Below are 13,929 nucleotides of genomic sequence, written 5' to 3'. Positions count from 1 at the left end.
ATATACACACACACACACACACACACACACACATACACATATATCCCTACAATAATTATTCTCTAATGCTGCAGGTCATTAACCTAATTTGGTTGTCAGCCATGTCTTCATGAAGAAATGTCTTCAGACATTTGACAGAATAAGCACTCACAATCCTATGTAAAGGGAAGCAACAGTACAATAAATTGTTTGTCCTAGTCCTATAGCTACTGGTTCTCTAAGAACCACTTTACACATTCCTTTGAGATTTAAAGAGACACAGCCATCAAACTGCACCAACCTGCTCAAAGGCTCCTTCTCCCAAAGAGACTCAGCATTGTGCATTTCACCACCATCTTTCTTCCTGGTTGCTCTTTTGCATTAGCTGGCTCAGTCCTCTGTCTGTTCTTTGGGTTTATAATATAGCTTACTTTCTTTCAACTTTTGTAATTCTGAATTCATCCTATCTCCTGTTTCCTAGGTTCTTATCTTGTGTCCTGGCTCTGCTTCTCACCTCTCCAGATGACTGTTCTGTTTTGCTCCTCTTTGAGTAAGGGGCTTATATTTCAGGATAGTGAATTCTCCTACTCTGATTTTTAGGTGTGTTAGATGAAAGCAGTGGCCTTGCTATCAACCCAGAGGCAGAGACTGCTGCTGCCCTCTGCTGGCCCCAGTGAAACCTGCAGACTCCCAGCTACTTAGCAGTGCCCTAATTAACCCTGTCTGCCTTGGAGCATAAACTCAGATCATGACATCATTGTGCTCCCTATTCACCCTACTACTTTATTAATGACAACATCCACTCACATTATCAGCTATCAGATAAAAGACTTTTTAAAAAATGTTCTAAAAAGCAAAAATTGTACATGAAATCAATATCGAGTGCAAAAGATCCATAAATCAATTGAGTATAATGCTAGAGGACACAAGACTATTCTAGTTTCAAACTTAGAAATCTCAAATCTAGAATACAGTGTCTTCCTAACTTTGATAAACTTCTCTCTTCTCATCAATGCAAGGATCTAAGACATCTCCAAAAGTCTCATGATAGAAAATGCTATCCACATCCAGAGAAAGAACTATAGAGTCTGAATGCAGATCGAAGCATACTATTTGCTCTTTTTTTCCCCTTGTTGTTTTGTTTCTTCTTTCTTGTGGTTCCTCCTATTGGTTCTAATTCTTCTTTACGACATGACTAATGTGAAAACATGTTTAATAGGCATGTATATGTAGAGCTTATATCAGATTGCATGTTGTCTTGGGGAGGGAAGTGGGAAGGGAAGGAGAGAAAATTTAAAACTCAAAAGCGTATGGAAGTGATTGTTCAAAACTAAAAATAAATTAATTAATTTTTAAAAAATAAATAAATTAAATAAAATACAGTGTCTTCATTTACCAAATAACATACTATTTAAAAATTGATTTATTTTTTAGCTAACATTTGTCATTGTGGGAAGAGGAATAAAGGCCCATCTCAAATATGCCAGGGTCCTAGTAAATGGGAAGTAAATAATTAAGTACCAAAAAACTTTGAAGAATATAATTTCCTAAAGTAAATTTGATTACAACAGATGGAATTTAAAATTTAAAAACCAAACTGTGCTTAATGAAAAGATGGGCCCTAAATGTGCAACTCACCCGTTCATGACACTTTTCATTCTTATCCCTAAGTTTCCTTACTTGAACCATGAGCCTCTCTATTGCATCTTCCTTTACTTGACAGCTAGGTATAAACAAAGATGAAAGAATGTTAGAAATACATTTCCTTAAAACAAAATTAGCCAAGACACAAAGAAATTATTTTAAAACTAAATGAACACTATTCAGTAGTCGTAAGAACCATGGAATCTGTTAATAGGAATAGTGGGGGGAAAAGAGAAAGGGACCAAACATTTACCGAACACCTACTATATGCTAAAACTGTGAGAAGAGTTCTAAAAAATATTATCTGCAAAGATAATAGAAATAATGGAAAATAGGTTCTGTGAAAAATATCTGTGGGCTAAAAATGAGCCAAAAGTGGAATATGGGAGCCAAAAGAGTTATAGTGATTCTGGGCTTTAGAGAAGTATGGAAATGAGTTAATAGTAATAATAAAAGCTGGCATTTGTATAACACCGTAAAGGTTGCAAGGATCTTTGACAAATATTATCTCATTTGATCCTCAGAACAACCCTGGAAGGTGGATGCTTTTATTATGCCTATTTTACAGCTAAGGAAACTGAGGCAAACAGAGGTTAAGTAATTTGCCCAGGCTCACACAGCTAGTAAGTGTCCGAGGCTATTGCTGGACTCAGGTCTTTGTGATTCCAGATACAGCACTCTATTCACTGCATCAACTAGCTGCCCTAGATAACACATGTAAAGGATTTGCAGATCTTAAAGTGCTCTATATATGTGGGCTAATTCTGTTATTACTATATGTACTCTGTCGCAAGAAACTGAAGTCTTTTCTGTCCTTTGTTCTTGTGCTGCCCTCTACTGTCTCTACGCTTAAAGCTCATGCTATCCTACATTCATAGGTCAGAGCATCCTCCATCTGGGCTGAAGTCTCTCCATTCCTCCAAGTGTCAGCTTCTTCATGAATCCTTCCCTTACCCTCCCAGCTCAATGTGTTCTCTTCCTCCTTACATTCCTCATAGAATTTTATCTGGATCTCTCCTTCAAACATATTTCACTCTCCCTTGTATCACAGGTATTTATATAAATCATTTTCCCTCATTGGAACATAAGCTTGGGAGATGAAGTGTATGTTACCCAAGTGAGACAGGTTCATTATGGGAGTTGCTGATTAATTTAAGGAGATTCTCAATCAATATGATTAGATTATAGGGCATAGGACTTCAGAGAAAAATGACACTTGATTACCCATCAAAGTGGGAATGCCTACTGGTATCTTATTAGGATACTGGAAATTCCAGATGACTGACTTAGAGAATCAGCTACTATTTCCTAATGTCTATAAAATTGAGTTGCTCCGTTTCTTTCTCTGGCTTTGACTTCCTGTCCACTTTAAGAAGACAGAACAGAATGTAACAGAGTAGATATGCATTCTGTGAAGCAGAAACCCTGTCTCCATACAATTTCTTCCCTTTAAGGAGTAGTCAATGGTGACTTAAGGTAAAGTTACATGACAAGTTTCCCATGCTTGCACAGGTATCATGATGGGAGAGGTCTTGAAAGTGGACTTTTCCATCCGAACTTGTGGTAACCTGATAGTGGTGTGGTTCCATACTATGCTGCTTGAATAGGGTTGTTGTTCCTTCTTGCTTGCCCCTACCCTTCCTTCCCTGCTCATTCACTGAGTATGAATTTTCAAGAGGTAGCATAATGGATTGAGCACTAAACCTGGAGTCAGGAAGACCTGAATTTAAATCCAGCCACAGATGTGTGTGTGTGTGTGTGTGTGTGTGTGTGTGTGTGTGTGTGTGTGTGTGATCCCAGGCAATCCACTTGGCCTCTGTCTGCCTTAGTTTCCTCAACTGTAAAAAAAGTGGGGATAACAAGAGAACCTATCTTCTGGAGTTCTTGTGAGGGAGATACAGAGCCAAGATGATGGAGTAAAGGCAGCGACTAGCCTTAGCTCTCCCCAAACCCCTCTAGATACCTTTAAAAAAGACTCTAAATAAATTCCAGAACAGCAGAACAAAAAGATGGAGTGAAACAAATTTTTATCCCAAGACAACTTAGAAGGTCAGCAGGAAAGGTCTGTTGTGCCAGGGTGAGAGAGGAGCACAGTCCAGCGCAGACTGGCCCAGCAGACCAGGAGCAGGCTTCCGGGAGACTGAATCAGTGGCAGCAGTGGTGGTTTCCAGACCTCTCAGCCCACAGACATCAAAGACAAAAGGTGATAAGGTCCTGAACTAAGATGGTAGCTATCTGAGTAGAAAGGAGATGGAACATGAAAGATGTTGTATAGGTAAGAAATTGCGAGATTTGACCACTGATAGGATATGTTGGATGAAAGAGAATGAGGAATTGAGAATAACTGGAAGAGGTGGTGTCTGATAGAAACTGGGAAGTTTGGAAGAGGGGTACAATTGGGGAATGAGTTTTAGACATATTGATTTTGAAATACCTCTGGGACGTCAAGTTTGAAATGTTCAATAAACAGTCAGTTTATGTAGAGCTATAGCTAGGACAGAGATGAACTGGATCTGACTTTTCAAAAGATGATAATTAAACCCATTGGAGCTGATGAGATTGTCGAGAGAGAAAAATATAGACAGGGAAGAAAAAAAGACCTAAGACTGAACCTTAGGAATATCTATAGTTAAGGGGCTTTACATGGATAACATGCCAGCAAAGGTGACTGAGGAGTGGTCAGAGAGACAGGACAAAAACTAGGAGATTGTCATGTCACAAAAACCCAGAGGAGAGAGACTATCTGAGGACAAAAGGGTGTGCAGCAGTGTCAAATGCACCAGAGAGGTCAAGAAAGATTACAACTGAGGAAAGATTATCAGATAGGTAAATTAATGGATTGTTGGTAATTTTGGAGAGATCAGAGAAAGATTTTTCTGGGCAATGGCTTGTGGGCAATTCCAAGTTCAAGAGTTTAGAATCAGACTTTCTATAAAGAAATTTACTGACACGGTGGCCTCTTGGAGAAAGAAGAGGATAAGCCATATCGTTACATGCAGCATTCTACTTGGAAAGCAAATTATGAGGACAGGGCCAGTCTGATTAGAAATAGATTGCTTGTTCCATAGACCCCAAAATATGTTCCCTTCCTAAGGGAGTCTAAACCACAGGGTGGCACTATGAGTCTACAAGGGATTATGTATGCCCCTTTGAGAAGAGAACTATTTCATAGGAATGTCAAGATGTTGGCCCAATTGCATCCTCAAATTCAGTTTCCTTTCCAGGGTGAGGGAGCTGATAACACTATTATTCTCTGAGTCTTTTGTGTCTTATGCGTTTTCTATGGGATGAGATGAAGATTGTACCTGTTAAGCATTTGGTACTTTGGGTGCTTGTAAGGGAGCTGAGGAATCCTTTCGTCCACATTTGGGAAACTCTAGATATGAGCAACGTTCTGAGAACTAAGGAGATTTTCCTGGTGCTGGTCCAAGTGGACTTAATAAGCCAGAGAGAGAAAACAATTTTCTTCCTGTCAAGACCCAGAACCAAACCCAATCAGTTAAATTCAGATTCTTGGGGATATTGGGGCCATCAGTTAGTTATATCTGCCGTTTTATCTTCAGTGCCTACTACAGAGCCTTGCACAGAATAATTGCTTTGCAAATACTTTGTGTCTAATTTTCTAGGTATATGCTGTCTCTATAGGGACTATTTGTGCCTGACTTGTGGTAGAGCCTTCTGAGCTTGTACTGATGTTCTCAGCCACAGTCAGACATACTGTACCTTGACTCCAACATGGTGGTGTATTTTGGTCCTCTTCAAGAACAAAGCACAACAGCCATGTGCTGTTTCTTCTCAAAACCCCAATAGAATATAAACTTTTTAAGGGAAGGGACTGTTTCATCTTTGTCTTTCTGTCCCCAGGGATTAGCACAGCACCTGATACGTAGTAGGTAAAACTTACTAAATTCTTGTTGAATGAATAAATATAAGGCATTTTATACATGTGTTGAATTATATTTAATTCTGTTGGGAAAACTAGCAGTTTCTCTGTATCTACTAAGAAATACATCCAGTTCTATGACATGTCTTCTCATTTATTATAATTTAATATTTTGATTGATGAGTGAAGAGTTTGTCTTTTTAGAGTTTGTGAAATAATACCTAAATATTCTATATCCTACTTTTCTAATGACACCTAGACTACTAATAAAAAGAATACCATCTAGTGGCAATTTCTCAAGATACCTGATCCCTGAAATGGTTCTGAGATGGACTGACCATCCAGCTGATTCAAATGCTACACAGAGACAGCATAACAGCAGTAGTAACAGCTAACATCTATATAGGGCCTACTATGTACCAGGCACTATCTAAGCACTTTGCAATTATCATTTCATTTGAGCTTCACAAGAACCCTGGGAGGTAGCTGCTATTACTATCCCCATTTTACAGATGAGAAACCTGAAGCAAACAAGGGTTAAGTGACTTGCCCAGGGACACACAGCTAGTAAGTGTCTGAGGCTGAGCTTATGTGTTTCTGACTTTGCCCAGTACTCTATCTGCTGTGCCATCTAGCTGCCTCCTAACATAGCATATCTAACAGATGCTGACGCTAAGCATATTTTGTATTTAGTTACTATAGTAGTTATATGGAGATAATATTCACTCTCAAATGCCTGTTATCATCTAAACTGTGGTATTTCATTTCACAAAGTACGTAGATTCTCCTCAAAAGACAAAAAAAATTCTCTCTCTCTCTCTCTCTCTCTCTCTCTCTCTCTCTCTCTCTCTCTCTCTCTTTCTCTCTCAAAGGAATTAGAATTTGCTTTGGTGAAGGCAATAACCATGCCAGGAAAACCTAGGATTCTTGAAATACTGAAATAAGGAGGGCCATGTTAATTTATTTTTAAAAGTCCTCTCCTGGGCAGCTAGATGGCCTGGGCAACCAGGTGGTACAGTGCATAGAGCACTGGCTCTGGAATCAGGAGGACCCGAGTTCAAGTCTGGCCTCAGATACTTGACTCTTACTAGCTGTGTGACCCTGGGCAAGTCACTTAACCCTGATTGCCTCACCAAAAAGCAAAAAAAAAAAAGCCACAATCCAGGACTCTTGGGGCAGCTAGGTGGCACAGTGGATAGAGCACCAGCCCTGAAGTCAGGAGGACCTAAGTTTGGCCTCAGACCAAACACTTGACACTTACTAGCTGTGTGACCCTGTGCAAGTCACTTAACCCCAATTGCCTACAAACTAAAAAAAAAAACCTCTCAATTTTATAGGGGTTTGTCTTGTACAAAGAGAACAGAATCAGGAAACCTGAGATACCATTTATCTTGTCCATGGGTCCTAAAATGATTGGTTAAAAAAAATCGGGCAACTAGGTGATGCAGTGAATAGAGCACCAGTCCTGGAGTCAGGAGGACATGAGTACAAATCCAGCCTCAGACAATTAGTAACCGTGTGACCCTGGACAAGTCACTTAACCCCAATTATCTCTGGGGAAAAAAAGACCAAAAAAACCCCCCGAATTACAATGAGAAACAATTTCAAGTCAAAATTTAAACTTACTAATATTCTAGTAGTGCTTCGCTGACAGGAGTCTTAGCTTGTGATGGTCCATCTTGGATCTCTTTTTTCTTCTTTTTCCCCATACTTCAAATTATACTGATATTCCAACTACCAAGAAATACAGCTAATAGGAAAAAAATTGGTAAAGCAAATAACAATTATTTTATATAATTGACTATGTTCTTCATTCTTGTAAACCAGTGGTTCTCAAAATGTGGCCTACAGAACCCTGGGGGTTCCTGAGTCCCTTTCAGGGAGTCTGTTAGGTCAAAACTAGGTTCATAATTATACTAAAGCATTATTTGCCTATTAGAGTATTCCTCTATTTTCTCTCTACATATTTAGGAGAATCCAGATTTGCCTATTAGAAGTACTCCTTCCTTTTCCAACTACTCATCTATGTGAGTCCAGATTTTCTTCATATATTTCCACCAAAACAACAGATTGCAATAGATGGAAAGCAGAAGAAGCATTTACAATAGTTCAGCAGCTCTTCTTTTAATGCAGACATTCAAGAGATTTAAAAAAATATATAAAAAAACGCCACTCTTCTCATTAAATTTTTTGTTATAGAAAATGTACTTATTTTCATAACAATGTTATTTATGCAAATATATAATATATTTATTATTATTTTAAATGAATAATGTAAAATTGTATTAGCTTTAATTTTTAACATGGCAAACATCAGTATATATATTCCACATAAACAAAAGCTCTTGTGGAATCCTCAATAATTTTTAGGAGAATACTAAGGAATTCTGAGACCAAAAAGATTGAGAATCACAGTTACAGGTCTATCTGTAAATGTGCTAATTCTACAGATTTTGTGTCATTGTGATGTAGTAAAAACAGCACTTGACTATACGAGTGAGAAGAGACCTGGGATTGAATTTCACCTTTGATTTTCACTGATTGAGTGATCAACCAGTGGGCAAGTCATGACATTTCTGAGCCTGTTTCTTTATTTGCAAAATGGGGAAAATAATACCTATAGAATCTACCCCAGAGGGATTTGTTTAAAGTATCAAATGGGATAAGGTATCCAGATCACATTATACACTTTAAAGTATTATCACATTCTAGTTGTTATCCTAATAAATAATAACTGCTTTTTTTTTTTTAGGCAATCTGGGTTAAGTGACTTGTTCAGGGTTATACAGCTAGTATTTACTGTGTCCGAGGCCACATTTGAACTCGGATCCTCCTAATTCTAGGGCTGATGCTCTATCCACTGTATCACCTAGCTGCCCCAAACAACCATTTTTGATAAGCATCCATTAGCTTTCTATACACATCTTCCTCTTCTCAGATAACATGGATGGTAGTGATCAGTGCCAGTTTCAAAATACCAAGAGGAAGTAAGCCCTTTCTCTAATAGAAGCTATAGAAAAAAAATTCTATACTCTGTATATTGTAGGAACAAGTTTGATAATAAATAAGTTTTATTAGTTTTTTAATACTCTAAATTTAAGCATTTTTCTACTTAGAGAAACATCCAAAATGAACTTTGTCACGCCCATTTCTGATCTAACATGACTTATTTTGAAGTCATAATATCCTACAAGAATCATCTAAGATTCTTGAACAAGGAATATTTCACATTATACCAAAACAGTCACCGAGCTTAGGATAAGGTAAAAGTTCACCTAATGGTCTGCTTCAACAAAACAATTGTCACTTCTTTTGTCCCCTGTAGAGAATCATTTTCCTCAAACTATGAGATTTCTGTCAATCACTCCCTGCATGTAAATATAAGTGTATACGCTCGGGAGCGACTCTTGCAACCCCACGTGCCCTGGTAGCTCAGGTTCACAGAAGGTGAGTTGCATATTTTTCCTCAGGACTCAAGGCTAGTGATGAGATATTGGGAGTGTTTTTCTAATGCTATAGCTCACGAGCCCCTACCAGTGTGCTTCTTCCTGTTGTTTATCAGTTCATATCAATTAGTTAGCCAGGTTGAATTAGCTTTTAGAAATGAGTATTTACTCTGTGGCACAGTAAGAACCGTTGTTATGAAACATTCCTCCCCTTTTCTTCTCTCCCCTCCCCACCCAGGCCTCAGGACACACTGTCACCAGTACTACTTTGTCTAGAGGCAACTGGTTTCAGCTTAGAGAGCACATGTGGTAAAGGGCTGCCTCAACAGCATCTAGCAACCGAAAGTCGTTTTTTCCCCCTAGCTGGATACTCATGAAACTCCCTTTTGGCATAACATTGCTTTCTTCTGGGCTTCGTATAGTCTTGAAGCTACTTTCACCTCAATGTGCCCTGTTTGCTCTTAACTCCTTTATCACACAACTCCTGCCAGCCACTACTATTTGGTGGAAGCTGCTAGTATACCACAAGAAGTCCAAATCTGACTCATGGACACCTGGCATTGGTAGGTTGTTAACAAAATTTTTCCTGGTTCAAAAAAAAAAAAAGAAGTCCAAATCCTCTGCCCCTCCAAAACTGACCAGATCCTATTCTGGTCAAAAGGGAGAAGGGCAGATCAAGGATCATCTTCTCCCATCCCTCTCAGGAGTTTGCAAAGCATGCAGACTAACACCCAAGAATAACCTGCCTAGAAAAACAATATAATCCTAAAGGGGAAAAAATGAATCATTGAGGAAATAGAGGACTCCTAAACATTCCTGATGGAAGCACCGGAGCTACGTAGAAACTTGAAGTTTAAACACAGGGTTCAGTGGAAACATAAAAAGGTAAACACGAACCACCAGTGATAGAGGACTAGGTTAGGACAAACTGTTTATGTTCTAAATGATATGTGTCCCCATTGAATCCTAGCATCATCAGGGGTTATAGAAGGAGTCTAATATGACAGAAGACCTGGGAGTATCTTGTTTTTCTTTAATGTCTTGATGATCTCAAGAAAAGAGTGGAAAGAGAGAGGAAGAGGAATATAGTGGGGGAAGGGGAATGAAAAAGAAAGTTAAGGAAAATTATCCCATAGAAGTAGGGTGTGTTAGTAGACATCTATAAAAACAAGGAGGAGGGCATGGGAAGGAGCAGTTGGCACTTGAACCTCACTCATCTGAACTGGTCAAAGGAGAGAAGAACACACACACACACACACACATACACACAGAGAATTGGGTGTAAAAATACATCCCACTAAACAGGAAAATAGAAGAAAGAAAAAAGGGGAATTAATGGGAGGGTTCTTCAAAGGAGAGATTAGGCTTTTAAATAAAACAAACTCTAGGGATGTACAAAAATATTTATAGCTCTTTTTGTGGTGGCACAGAATTGGAATTTAAGGGGACACCCACCCACAGAGGAATGGCTGAACAAGTTGTGGTATATGATGGTGATAGAATACCACTGTGCCATAAGAATGATGAGCAGGATGCTTTTAGAAAAACCTGGACTTATATGAATTGATGCAAAATGAAGCGATCAGGACCAAGAGAACACTGTACACAGTAACAGCAATATTTGTACAATGATCAGCTGTGAATGACTTAGCTATTCTCAGCAATATAAAGCTCCAAGACAACTCCAAACGACTTATTATGAAAAATTCTATTCAACTCCAGAGAAAGAACTGATGGCATCTGAATGCAGATTGAAGCATACTATTTTTTACTTTTTTTTTTGAGGGGGGGTTTGGTCTGTGTTTTCTTTTATGATGTAACTAATATAGAACTATGTTTTGCATGACTGTACATATATAAGTTATATTAACTAGCTTGCCCTCTCAAGGAGGGGGATGGGAGAGAGGGAGAGGGAGAATTTGGAACTCAAAATTTTAAAAAACCAAATGTTAAAAATTGTTTTTACATGTAATTGGAAAAAATAAAATATTACTTTTTTAAAAGGATATGAGTGAGACAAATACGAGAGATGTGAAAGTGACAAACTGAGTCAGGAAGAGGAGTAGGCATACTCCTTGCTACTCTGAAATACTTCCAGACACTTTGTCTCCATTGCTCCACAATTTCTCCTCCCTTGAGGTTCACTCTATTTATATTAACCTATCCAGATCCTTGTTGTACTCATCTACCTGTTCCAGGTGAACCTCTCCTTCTAAAGGAGTTTAATACTTTAAACATACATGTTGATGTATATTCAAATGTTCTGATCCCCAGTTCATTAACCTCTTAACCTCCAATGATCTGTACTCCACATCATCAACACATAATTTCCAGACCAAAATATCCCTCCCTGGCTACCATTCCCCTATATGTATTATCTATTTCTATCAGACTGTGAATTTCTTGAGAGCAGGCACTGGCTTTGATTTTGTATTTGTATCCCTAGAGCTTACTCAGCACAGGGCTTGACACAGAGTAAACATTATTTTTTGTTCATTAATTAAGCAAGTTATTTAAGTGATTGATAAGAATGTTCAACAGCCCTAAAGCAAGTATACATCACTAGAGCAATGGAGACCTCTTTCCAAATTGACTTTGAACCATTAGTAACTGCTTATTAGGTGTGGCCATTCAACCAGTTTGGAATCTACCTAATTACCCTATTGTCTTGCCCATAATTTTCCATCTTTTCTCTATGCACTTTGTTTTCTGGTTCTTTGTATAAGAGCCACAAATATAATAATATTTTTAATTATGCTACTTTTCTGACATCCATGAAAAATATCCAATAGAGGGATAACTGGAGCAAAGGGTAAGGATGTTTTCATTTTTTTTTACATCATTCTAATTTTTCACAGACTGACTGGAACAACAGTACATGAGTGTGCCTTGACTTCTTGCACTACCTCCAACACTATTTCTATCCTTTGTCATCTTTGCTGCATGAGAGGTGAAACCTCAAGAGTTGCTTTAATTTGCATTCTCTTATTATGAGTGATCTGGCATATGTCTTCATATATCGTTAACAGTTTGAAATTCTTTGGAGAATTGATTGTATCTTTTGATCACTCATGAATTGGGGAAGGGCTCTTGGTCTTATGTATTTGTGTTAATTCCCTATATATCTTGGATATCAGACTCTTGTCAGAGATATTTGAAGCAAAGATTTTTTTCCTAATCAAGGTCTTCCCTTTTTATTTAACTGCACGGAGCCAAACCCAAGGGTGTTGAACTGGATTCATTTATCACATATTTAGCAGCCAGTTCAACCTACACGTTGACAACTCTCTCCCTATTATAAGAAATATTTGCAGGAAGTGAGTTATATCCTAATAACTTTGCTTGCTAGTTAAAAGTTTAATAGTTTTTTTTTTCCTTCACTGGGGCTGTATGAAGTATTTTTTGTAACCTCTGGTAACATCTTTGCTCTGCTTACTTGTTAAAAATTTAATAAGTTTTTTTTTCTATCCATAACATTTCTGAATACTGTGGGAAGCCACCCTGTATAAGCTTCTCACTCTAAGATAATGATCACCTCTAAGAGGACAACATATACTGATTCCGTTAGTCATTTTTAATTGATTAATATTTCTACAATATTTTGCTTCACTCTGAAAAACTATCAATAAATTGTTTAATGTTTCTTATGGATAGAGTTTTTTTTTTAAACATTTCGGGTTAAGTGACTTGCTCAGGTGTCTGAAGCTGGATTTGAACTCATGTCCTTCTGAATTTAGGGCCAGTGGTCTATCCACTGTGCTCACCTAGATTCCCCCTTATGGCTATAGTTCTGAAGTTCCTCAGTGACTGCATAAGGGGCTTAGAGAAGGCTAAGGACACTTCTGAAGTAATAAATCCTTTCTAGGTACATGAAATGTGTCTAGGGGCAGCTAGGTGCTAGGCAGCTAGCTATAGTTCTGGGCCTGAAATCAGGAAGACCTGAGTTCAAATGTGGCCTCAGATACTTACTAATGTGCAACCCTGGGCAAGTTCTTAGCCTCTGTGTGCCTCAGTTTCCCCATCTATAAAATGGGGATAATAATAGCACCTACCATCCAGGGCTGATGTGAGGGTCAAACGAGATAACTGTAAAGTGCTTGGCATGTGGTAGGCCCTATATAAATGTCAGCAATTGTTACCATTATTATAAAGAAATGTGTCATAGTATCAGGGTGTCTGTCTCTTGTGAAAGCAAAGTTTCTGCACAAAGGTTACCGACAGCATATTAATCATTAAATCCAATGGCCTTTTCTCAGTTCTTCTCCCTGTTTGGCCTCGGTGCATTATTTGACATCTTTGACCTCTCATGGTCCTGTATGCTCTCACCTCCTTCGTCTTCCTTGGCACTGTTCTCTGCTGGTTCCTCCCCCTACCTGTCTCCCTACTCCTTCTCAGTTTCCTTTGCTTGGTCATCATCCATCCAGTCAACACCAAAGTTCTTCCCTGGGTTCTCTTCAGTTTCTACACTTTCCACTTTGATGATCTCATCTACTCCCTTGGGTTGAATTATAACCTCCTTACAGATGATTCTCAAATCTATGTAGCTAGGCCTGATCTCTCTCTTGAACTATTAATCTATATCTCCAACTGTCTGCTATACTTCTCCATACTGACACCTCATCAATACCTCAAATCAAACACAGACAAGACAAAACAGGACTTACCATTTTCCCTGTCAAATCTTTGACTCCTCCAAATGTTACTTATTTTGTTGACATCATTACTATCCTCACAGCTAAGGAGGCTGGAAATCTCAGAATACTCCTTCCTCTCCTTCTGTATCCAATTAATTACCCAATCCTATAAATTTTTCCTGTACAACATTTCTTATATTTGTCCTCTTCTCTCTACTCACACAACCATTAACCTAGTTCAAGTTCTCATCCCTTCTCACCTAGAATCAATCAACAAGCATTTACTTTGTGCCAAGCACAGTGTTAGCTTCTGGACAAAAAAAAAAAAAGAATGATCCCTGCC

The 13,929-nt window shown here is 38.4% G+C and overlaps 1 protein-coding gene across 1 annotated transcript in view; it reads right to left on the bottom strand.

The window, feature by feature from the left end:
- The window catches only part of CCDC83 (coiled-coil domain containing 83), a 59,528-nt gene that overhangs the window by 43,542 nt on the left and 2,057 nt on the right, over positions 1-13,929 (bottom strand). Inside the window, exons 2-3 of the mRNA XM_020993824.2 lie at positions 7,133-7,256; positions 1,618-1,702 (exon numbers count right to left, since the gene is read on the bottom strand). Coding sequence (XP_020849483.1) covers positions 1,618-1,702; positions 7,133-7,215 — 168 coding nt within the window. The 5' untranslated portion in view covers positions 7,216-7,256. The remainder of the gene's footprint in view (positions 1-1,617; positions 1,703-7,132; positions 7,257-13,929) is intronic.

The sequence above is a fragment of the Phascolarctos cinereus genome, unplaced genomic scaffold (assembly GCF_003287225.1).
Source record: "Phascolarctos cinereus isolate Bilbo 61053 unplaced genomic scaffold, phaCin_HiC Scaffold_726;HRSCAF=1367, whole genome shotgun sequence".
Lineage (NCBI taxonomy): Eukaryota > Metazoa > Chordata > Mammalia > Diprotodontia > Phascolarctidae > Phascolarctos > Phascolarctos cinereus.
This window is presented reverse-complemented; position numbering and strand designations above follow the sequence as displayed.